At 44.3% G+C, this 10,225-nt stretch overlaps 1 protein-coding gene across 1 annotated transcript in view; it reads left to right on the forward strand.

Annotated features, from left to right (window-relative positions):
* Anapc1 (anaphase promoting complex subunit 1) overlaps window positions 1-1,693 on the forward strand; it is a 77,281-nt gene extending 75,588 nt beyond the window's left edge. The window contains 1 exon segment of the mRNA XM_042055054.1: window positions 1,338-1,693. Within this exon segment, the coding sequence (XP_041910988.1) occupies window positions 1,338-1,453 (116 nt within the window). The 3' untranslated portion in view covers window positions 1,454-1,693.
* Window positions 1,694-10,225: the final 8,532 nt, after the last annotated feature.

Genomic DNA, 10,225 nt, shown 5'->3' on the forward strand with positions numbered 1-10,225 from the left:
CACTGGCCAAGAAGTTGCAGGTAAAGGAATTTCCTGGAGGGAAGAGCTTACCAATGGATAAGACAATTTACCAGTGTAGACTGGTGGTGCCCGTCCCACAGCTAATTCTTAATAGAATTTGGGAGGGTATAGCCTCAGTCATAGGAAATAAATTGCCTCTGAATTAGAGATGTGGTCACACCTAACAGGTATCAAAGGATCAACACAAGTTGTGATCTGTGATCATAACTGCATGTATGTTTTCTTGAAAATTAACTGTACTCAGATTAAAACTTAGTATCTCAAGAACACAGAAGTACCCAGCACTCAAGTTAGTGGAATTTAGTATGTGGTGTACACACCCGCAACTTAAGCCCTTGGGTGGCAGGGAATTTTCTGGAGGGGAAGCAGTTCAAGGTCATCCTTGGCTGTACTGTGAGTCCAGGGCTGACCTTGGCCCACAGGACCCTGTCTCAAGGAAAATAGCAATAATAGCAGCTGCATTGACAGGCCCTCAAGCTGCCATGCTAATGTAGCCATAGGCTAGGAATTAGTTAGATTAGTGCTGCCTCCAACTGCCTTAGCATTCCTCTTTGGTGCTGGTATTTTCTACAAGTCAAATAGCTGCCTCTCCCTGGCTTCTGGCTGTGCAAGATTCTTCCCTTCCTTTTCCCCTCGTGTTTTATTTTATTGCTCCCCACCCTGTTCTTCAGATAAGAAAGTAAACAGTACCAAATGGGGCAGGGAAGAATCCCAAAATGCAGAGAAATCGAAAAGTGTATATAACCTGCACTGTTGGGATTATAGGAGCGTGGTAATGAAGCTTAAAGACTTCTTTGGTGATGTCCCATACTTCCATCAGGTTAAGATCTTAGAAGTATAACAGAATCATCTGTGTAGCTCTCAAAACCCCAGATGCCCAGGCCTCACTCCCAGTGAGTCATATGCAATATCTGTGGGACCAAGAGTCACAGGCATTAGGTCAACTCTCAGTCTTCAGTCTGTGGTGGTTTTTTGTTTTTGTTTGTTTGCCTCTTTTATTTTATTTTTGGTAGAAGATGGAACTCACAGATCAGAAATTGAGTATTAGAATCAGTTTTCAGAATCACTTAATTGTAATTGAGGCTAATTAAATTTAATGTGCATAGAAAAGTTCCCACAGTGGTTGAATCTCTAAAGTACAGTATGGGTAAGTTTAAATTCTTAGTATTTTAGGAAATTAAAAATTCAGGGATTGCCACTGGGGACTTCTGTCTCGAAGAAAGAACGCCTGGCTCACACATATGCTGTGCTCTTTGGGAAGACTGTGTGGCTGAGGCTGTGCAGTGACGTAACCTCCTGCATCTCTGTCTCTTCAGGGAGTACAAACTTTGCTGAGCTCCTCTTCAGGTTTAGACAGCTGAAGATTCCAGTCCGTGCTTTGCTCAGACTGGCTCCCTTGCTGCTTGGAAACCCACAGCCGATGGTTATGTGACCACATCTGGTAGTCAGCCTACCTGAAATGACCACAGCATAGAATCGTAATGACAGCAAAGCTACAGCAGCATTTCTCTTCGGTGAGCCGTGGAACTCGGAGGCGTATGCCTCACTGTGTTTAAGATCTGTGTCGGAAATGCTCCAGAGACACTGTTGCTGTCCATGTGTCATTAGCCAATGTGTAAGAGACGGTTCAAATGCTCTTTTGTAAATAAAGATTTTTGGTTTGTTTTCAAAACTATTGGTGATTGCTTTGGACTTCAGAACAGAGCGACAGGCTGATTTTTGAAGCCTTTGAACTTCAGTGGTTCAGGTGAAAGGTCTGTACTCAGAAGTGCCAGGCTGAAAAACCACATCCCGAAGTGGACTTTCCGCCGCTGTTGGAGAGTCCTGTGTGGTCTGCTGTGTCGCAGTCGTCTTCTCTGTGATAGGACGGACAATGTGGTCGCTGCAAGCAGAGTTCTAGTGAAGAATTGCCTGCCCAGCGTGGAGTGTGGGACTGGGCCCTGACCTCAGCCTGACTGGGGGCTGCAGTTCTGGGTGGTAACAAGGCTAAAGGATACCTTAAGGGTAAGTTCTAATTTGATAGACCCGATGGCCTACTCAGGAGAGGAGGAGGAGGAATGCTTTTCTCTCACTATTATGTGAGAATTTGCAACACAACTGCTTAAAAGCCAGGAAGATTCCCTCATGGGGAACCACTGAGACAGTGTCCTGGACTTCAGCATCTTGAAGTATTAAGAAATCAATTTGTCATTCTTAAACAGCCGTGTCTGGTATTTGGTTTTAGCAGCCTGTGCAGGCTAGTGTATGATACCTGCCCAATATACCTAAAATATAAAATTGCCCCTATAGAGGAATGCTAAGAAAATGTTTTTAAATATAAAAGTCCATCAGAACTGAAGATTTGGGGAGTATTTTTGTGTTCTGGGTTTCAAGACAGCCCATGAAGCAAAAGAGTCCTCTGAAGGCACCTAAGCCCCAGCTCCACGTGGCAGGAAGAAAGCTCCTTCCACTTTACTCTAGCCTGTGCTCATAGCTTGCTTTCAGAAGAGTGGAACCATGAATAAGTAGGAACTGCAAAATTTCTACCTACTGATTTCCCATTTGTTAATGAAAAAGCAAATATAGGTGGCTCCATTGGGATTTGATAATGTCCATCTGCCTGCATCAGGGTAATTTGTGGCTGACTTTGAGAGCAAAATCTTAAAGATTGCTATGAATTGGTAGGTGATGAGCATTCAGTTTCATCAAGATTGAACCCACTGTTCAGGCAATTGTTATTTTCACTCTCAGTTATTAATGGTTGCTCTAGGAAGACTTGAGAGGCGTCTGACTAGTTTTTGGACACATTAACTCATACAGGAGGGAAAGTAGTCATGACGGTGTTGAGAAGAGTGAATAGTCAGCTTTAAAGAGGATTGGGTACAGTGGAAACTGCATCGATGGGCCTGTGGTCAGCTGGATGGGCACAAAGAATAAATTCTAGTGCTCTTGAGTCAGCATGCTAGGATCATCAGGTAATCATTATCTTTACTAGTTTCCAAAACATCCCGTGGGAGGCAGTCTCACCATCCACAGCAGCCAGTCTCCCGGGAGCCATCGCAAGGGAAGAGCTAGAGAAACCTGGCAGTGAAGTGTCTAGTCTCAAAGCAGCACCTGGGACTTCAAGTGAAGGCTGATTAGCCAGAACTTGTTCTATTGCCTCACCTCCTGTGCACATGGAGTGGAGACAAGGTGTAGCTGCTGTGAGTACAAGTATTGTCTACTACAGACACACAACTGAACAGTACACTCAGATCCTTTCCCCAAAGGATACTGACATCTGCTCCTCCCGCAAGGTCTAACGAGGGAGTGGGAGCGAAGGCAAATTGAGGTCAAATGTCAGGCTTCTGCTCTGACATAGCCCTCGCTCTCCATGCTGGGCTCTACCCATCCCACCGAGCTCCAGCCCCGCTCTGGTCTGCTGCTGCCAGCATGGATTCTAGTCCAAGAGACTCAGAAACAGCTTCTCGATGTGAACTGAAAGGACTTTGCCTTGGCAGAGCTTATGAACATGTTGAAAACACAGGTGAGCATCTTTGGACTCACATGGGCCTTTGTGTCTCTTTTCTGAGTTGTACTCATTGACTTAGTCTATTACTACAGTCACATTATATAGAGCATCTTGTTTAAGCCTTTGTCTTTTAGCTTTGGTAAACTTGAATACTGCAGTCTTTTTCCTTTAGGATACTTTGGAAAGTACTTTTCAAATTTTTTTCTTTTAAACATTCATATTAGAATTTTAAAACAGGAACTTCATAATAAATTCAGTAAGATTTATAAAGTACCTGCCAGATCTTAGTTCCTGTGCTTTTTATACTCAAGTGCTTAGCTGAACTGTTAGCCTTTTTTCTCTGTAGCTAATGATATCTCAAGTCTCTGCCTTGTGAGATTGTGTGCTTTAAGAACTCAAGACATGCTGGATCTTGATGCCACAGTTGCCTCATGGGTGGAGGGTGGTTCCCTAAAGCAAGCACAAAGGTAGGAAAGCCAGTGTTGATGGTATTTTCCTTCAGATTAAAACAACCCTCCAGGAAGAAGAGGTAGGGGAAACTCAAGAGACTAAACAAGCATCACATGTCTTAGAAGTTGAAGCTTAAGGTCATCAAGTGCTTCCACAGGTTGTAGAAATAGAGCTCTATGTGTTTGTGGGGGGGTAGGGAGTGGAGGATGGCAAAAAGACAGAAAGGGGCAGGTTGACTGACCACCAGAGCTGCCTAGAGGAGGAGGCCTGGCTGCCCAGAAGAGGAGTCTCTGACTAGTCAAGCAGTCTACAAGTTGTGAAGAGCTATTGCCCATGTTGAGGTGGCTTTGGTGATATAGCTGCTTTTGAGCTGCCCCTGCTCTTAGGACACCGCACCCCTACTTTTGTAAGTGGTCCCAATAAACTCATTGATTTGCTAAGTTGGACTTTGGCAATGTCATTTCTTTGGTCTGTCTTTGATTTCCTAACTGATTTGTGAACTTGTGTCTGGGGGTTGGGGAGAGTCTTCCCAGGAAAAGTGTCACACAGAGCTAGCCGTACCACTCACTCCCCTTTCAGCCTTGGATGTTTCTGTGCATATTTCACTTACCAAGCGTGTTTGGGGTTTGGGTGAATGACTCAGTAATAGAGTGTAAGCACATACTAGGCCCTGGGTTCTATCCCCCCAGCCACACACACAAACACTGTAAGTATTACCTTTTCTACCGTCAGAAGTTAAACAGGTGGATAGATGAGCACAGATCTGAAGCTAAGGAATCCAGAGCAGACCCATTGTTAAGTAGCCTGCCAAGCTGCAGCCTTCCTGACCCTCCAAGCGACACGAGCAATCTCAAACCCTCTTTCCACATCATGTATGCATTCATTCAGGTCCCAAGAGCAGACCATGGGTGCTGTCTCCAGTGTCCTCTCACTCCAAACTCATCTGTTGTACTAGTTATTTCAAAGTCTTCTGTCCACCCAGTCCATGGGCTGCGTGTGAGCTTGAAGACAAACCAAGTCAGACAGCCAACTTGATTCTTGAGTCGTGTTTAAATTTTAAAACAATTACATGTGTGTGAAGATGCACATGTGCCACAGACTCCCCATGGTGGGGGTAACTTGCTTTTTATTTTGAGATTTAACTTTATGAATCTGAGTGCTTGTTTAAATGTATGTCCATTCACCACATGCTTGTAGTGTTCCCAGAAGCCAGAAGAGGGCATCAGATCCCCTGGGACTGGATTTACAGATAGTTGTGAGCCTGGGTGTAAGTGCTGGGAATTGAACCCAGGTCCCCTGCAAGAACAGGTAGTGCTCATAATAGCTGAGTCATCTCTTCAGCTCCAAGAGGAGAATTTTTGATCATATGTCTTCATCTGCCTTATTGAGGGATAGTCTCTCTTGTTGCTGCCATGTGGCATACTCTAGGGATCAAACTCACATCAAGCTTGTAAGATGAGCTTTTTAAAATCTGCTGGCTCTATTGAAGCACCCTTAGTGCCCGGCTTCACTCCTGGTTCCCAAGGCCTTAGATGCTCTGAACCTTGACTTTTTTCCTCTTCTGTCCAGATGGCACTCTCATCTTGGGGATGCTAACTGCTTGCCCTTCCCCTTCCCCAACTGTTGTTTTTAGTGCCTTGGAATGATCTTTGTTTTTATTTTTATTTTTTTACTTTTTTAAAAATAGAGTTTTTAAAAAAATACCAATCCAAATTCCCACTCCCTCCCCTCCTCCCACTCCCTCCACACACCCTCCCACACCACCCCCATCTAATCCTAAGAGAAGGTAAGGCCCTCCCTACTACATCTAGACTGAGCAAGGTATACATCCAAAGAGAATAGGATCCCAAAAAGCCAGTACATGCAGTAGAGATAAATTCCAGTGCCACTGCCAGTGGCCCCTCAGTCTGCCACAGCCATACAACTGTCAGCCACATTCAGAGGGACTAGTTTGGTCCTATGCTTGTTCCTTCCCAGTCTAGTTGGAGTTGGTGAGCTCCCATTAGCTCAGGTAAACTGTTTCAGTGAATGAACCCTTCGTGGTCTTGACCTCTTTGCTCATATTCTCATTCCTTCCACTCTTCAACTGGACCTTGGGAGCTCAGTCCAGTGCTCCAATATGGGTCTCTGCCTCTGTTTCCATCTGTTGTTGGGCGAAGGTTCTATGGTGATATTTAAGATAACCACTGGCAAGGCCAGTTCGGGCCCCTCTCCTCTATTGCAAAGGGTCTTAACGGGTCATCCTTGTGGATTCCTGGGAATTTTTCTAGAGCCAGGTTTCTTGCTAATCCCATAATGGCGCCCTCAATCAAGATATCTCTTTCCTTGCTCTCATATCTGTCCTTCATTTTGACTATCTGATTCCCTCAAGTTCTCCTCAACCCTCCCGTTCTCCCCTTTTCTTCCCCGTCTACCCTCCCTTCTCCCCCCACCCCCATGCTCTTAGTTTTTTTTCAGGCTATTTTGTCTGTTTCCAATTTCCAGGTGAGTCAATGTTTTTCTTTGGGGGTCACTTTATTACTTACCTTCTCTAGGATCATGAGCTATAGGCTCATTGTCCTTTGTTTATAGGTAGTATCCACTTATGAGTGAGTACATACCATATTCATCTTTTTGGGTCTGGGTTACTTCACTCAAGCAAAGAACACAGTCAATAAGACAAAAAGGCAGCCTACTGAATGGGAAAAGATCTTCACCAACCCCACATCAGACAAAGGACTGATCTCCAAAATATATAAAGAAATCAAGAAATTAGACATTAAAATTCTAAATAACCCAATTAAAAATGGGGTTCTGAACTAAACAGAGAATTCTCAACAGAAGAATTTCAAATGGCCAAAAGATACTTGGCCATTTGAAAATATGTTTTCAAAAAAAGAAAAAAAGAAATGTTCAACTTGCTTAGCTATCAGGAAAATGCAAATCAAAACAACTCTGAGATACCATCTTATACCTGTCAGAATGGCTAAGATCAAACACACTAATGATAGCTTATGCTGGAGAGGATGTGGAGTAAGGGGAACACTCATCCATTGCTGGTGGGAATGCAAACTTATATGACCACTTTGGAAATCAGTATGGTGGTTTCTCAGAAAATTGGGAATCAACCTACCTCAGGATTCAGCAATACCACTCTTGGGCATATACCCGAGATATGCTCAATCATACTACAAAAGCATTTGTTCAACTATGTTCATAGCAGCATTATTTGTAATAGCCAGAGCCTGGAAACAACCTAGATGCCCCTCAGCTGAAGAATGGATAAAGTGTGGCACATTTACACAGAGTACTACTCAGCAGTAAAAAACAATGACATCTTGAATATTGCATATAAATTGATGGAATTAGAAAACACTATCCTGGAATGATGTTTCAAAGAGTGAAGAACTGGATTTTACTTTGTGAGTCAGAGTCCTTTTTAGTAATAAATAATTTAAAAACTCTATTTATTAATACAAATCATGTAACCAAATGTAACCAAAATACTATTAATGTAAACAACGAGCTCAAAACAATATAGCTCAAATAATATAACCGGGATAATACAGTGCTTGTCTGTTGTGTGGAACATGCATGGTATTTACTTTCTTATTTTAAGTTTCTATTTGATCTATTTCTTTGCTTTTTTTCACACCTATTGGATGATTTGTACTTAGGATGGCTCCATTTCTCCAATCCCTGTTTCCTATTCCTTGTCTCCCAACCTTTTGTTTCTTTGCTCCTCTTTCCTCTTCCTGGGTCCTACTGGCTGCTTGTTAACTCATTAGGGCATGTAATTGCATATAAGCTCACCCCTCCTGTTTACTTTGTTTTCAGCCTCACATCTCTACAGTATCAAGCCCAGTACCTCAGGGCTTCATCCCAGATTTTCCACAGCCTCCATGTGGTATAAGCCTTCATTGAATAATCTGATAGACTGCAGAAAGGCTCAGAAGACAGCTTCCCCAAGAAACGTAGAAAGTGTCTTTTCATTCCTCCGTAAGTCTCCATCCCCTAACCTGAGTTGTTCCCCTCCCCATCTCAGTTGTCTCTTCCTAGTGTTTTCCTTGCCTCTTCCCAGTGGTGGACTTGACTTCTACCTCCGTGTTCTTCCTCAGTAGTCTAGGACTCCCAAGATTTCCACTGTAACCTTCCATTTCCTATACCTGGTCTCTGAAGGGATTGCCTCCCTTGAGGGACCTTTGCCCTGGATACTAAGGGTTCAGGGACCTTTGTAGGCTGGTACCCATTTGAAGGCAGAGGACAGTGATGCCTTCACTGAGGGCCACTTGCTCACACTGGGTTTTCCAACCTGATATGGGATGGAGGTAGGTGGCTGCCATTGTGCAGATTCCTGGATCCTAGGGATAAGACAATGGTCAGGGAAGGGGATACTAGGGTTGGGAACTCTACAAAGAGAAAGCACAAGGCAAACTCGTAAACATTGCATAGAGGCTACATGGAAGAACAGAACTGGGGAAATCAGTGGTCACTTATTTGTCTTTGAAAGACAAAACTCTAGGGGCCCTGAATTTGTATTTAAAGATTTACAGCATTTAAGCATCCTCAATGTGGTTGTTTTTGACACTCCAAAGAAACCTCGGAGTGAATCTTTGGCCAGCTAGCTAACTTGTGAAGACAAGGTTCCTGCTTTCCCTCTCTCCATTTTCTTGAATTGTTCAGGGTCAATATAGACCTGCACACCCTGCAGGGCGGGAGGGTGTTTAGTGGGCTATTTTAACACAACCATATACCCGGACGAAGAGACCCTTAACCATTTCACTAGAGTTCTTTCCCCACTTGGAGTAAATTCAAACAGAAAAGGAAATTTCAACCAAGCAAAATGTGCTTTGGAGTGTGACATCATGCAGTGTTGTTCCTGGCCATGTCAGGGTTATGACTTGTTCACAGAATCCTCTGCCCGTGCCCTCATTTTTTCTTCCCAGCACTCCCACTGTTTGCAGAGACTAGTGATCCATGACTTCATTTGTCCATAGAAATGTGATCTGATCATGTCTTTCAGGGACCCAGCTCAGTGAACCTCCCTTCATGTAGGAGCTAAACATACAAAACCTAGAAGCAGAAATTTGAATTTCTTTTCTCTCCCAGGAGCCACACACTGAGAGTCTCTTCTCCAGAGTGGATTACTTCAGTGCTTCTCATCTAGATATATTTTGAAATGTCACCTGAGCTAGTTAAAAAACAAAACAACACACACACACACACGCACACACACACAATAAAAGGGCATACAAATTGAAACCTTGTGTCATGGGTTGCATGGTCCTGTAATGCAATCTAGTTTGAAAATTAGAATTTAAACACTTTCTGTACTTCAGCAGCACTCATATGCCTATATGCTCCAACCCAAGAGGAAACGCCAAGATAGGAGACAGCAGAGCTTCTTCCCGTGTCTGCACAGCCCTGAGTACAGGTTCAGGGACTCAAGGACAGAGCTAGCCCGTGCATCTGGAGCCCCCGGCCAGGACTTCCACTCACCCTGCTCACTCAACAGTGCTCCACGACCCTGCTGATGGCTCCCAGGCCTGGGAATGTAATGGGTACTGTGGGGCACCCAGCTCCAGACTCGGTGTGGGTTCTGGTTCTGGATCTGAAAGGGAAATGAGAGGTGAGTCCAGGAGGATGGACCCATCCTTGTTCTTCTCTGGGCAGCACCCTGTCTACCCACTCCCCTGGCTGATCCCTGACAGACCTCTTCACAATCCTGTCGAGTGAGCAAGACTCAGTTAATCTATGACTTGGAGGAACTTCTTCTACAACCTTTGGAAGTCCTGTACAAGTCTTTCCATGTGTCATGTGTCTGCCCAGCAGGAATTGAAAGATGCTCCTCTTGGATATGGGGTCATCCTCTTCCATGTCACAGGCGATGTAGCTGCCACAGGGAAGGGGAAGTGCATGTCCCTAACTGTGACTTCTAGATTAAGGCAGGACTGTTGAAAGAGGTTACACTGGTGGAAGTAGAGATCTAAGAGACCAGGTATGAGCAAGCCATATCCTCAGAGTGACCTGAATCTAGAGGGACTCCAGGGCATTCTCAACACAAGGTCCATATGCCTACTTGGTGCCCCTAGGAAAAGGGAAGTCCTCTTTTCAGAAGTCCTCCCTTCAAGTAGTTCAGTCTATAAGAGGCTAGTGGTGATTTCAAGGCACTTCCATGATCTCGGGTCCTTTCTCCCCTTACCGCCTGGTGGCTTGAACATTTCAATTCTAGGTTCTATGTTGTTGTCTGAGGTTTTTCTTCCTGCCCAGTTACTGCAGTTGTTA

Source organism: Arvicola amphibius, chromosome 5 (assembly GCF_903992535.2).
Source record: "Arvicola amphibius chromosome 5, mArvAmp1.2, whole genome shotgun sequence".
Taxonomy (NCBI): Eukaryota; Metazoa; Chordata; class Mammalia; order Rodentia; family Cricetidae; genus Arvicola; species Arvicola amphibius.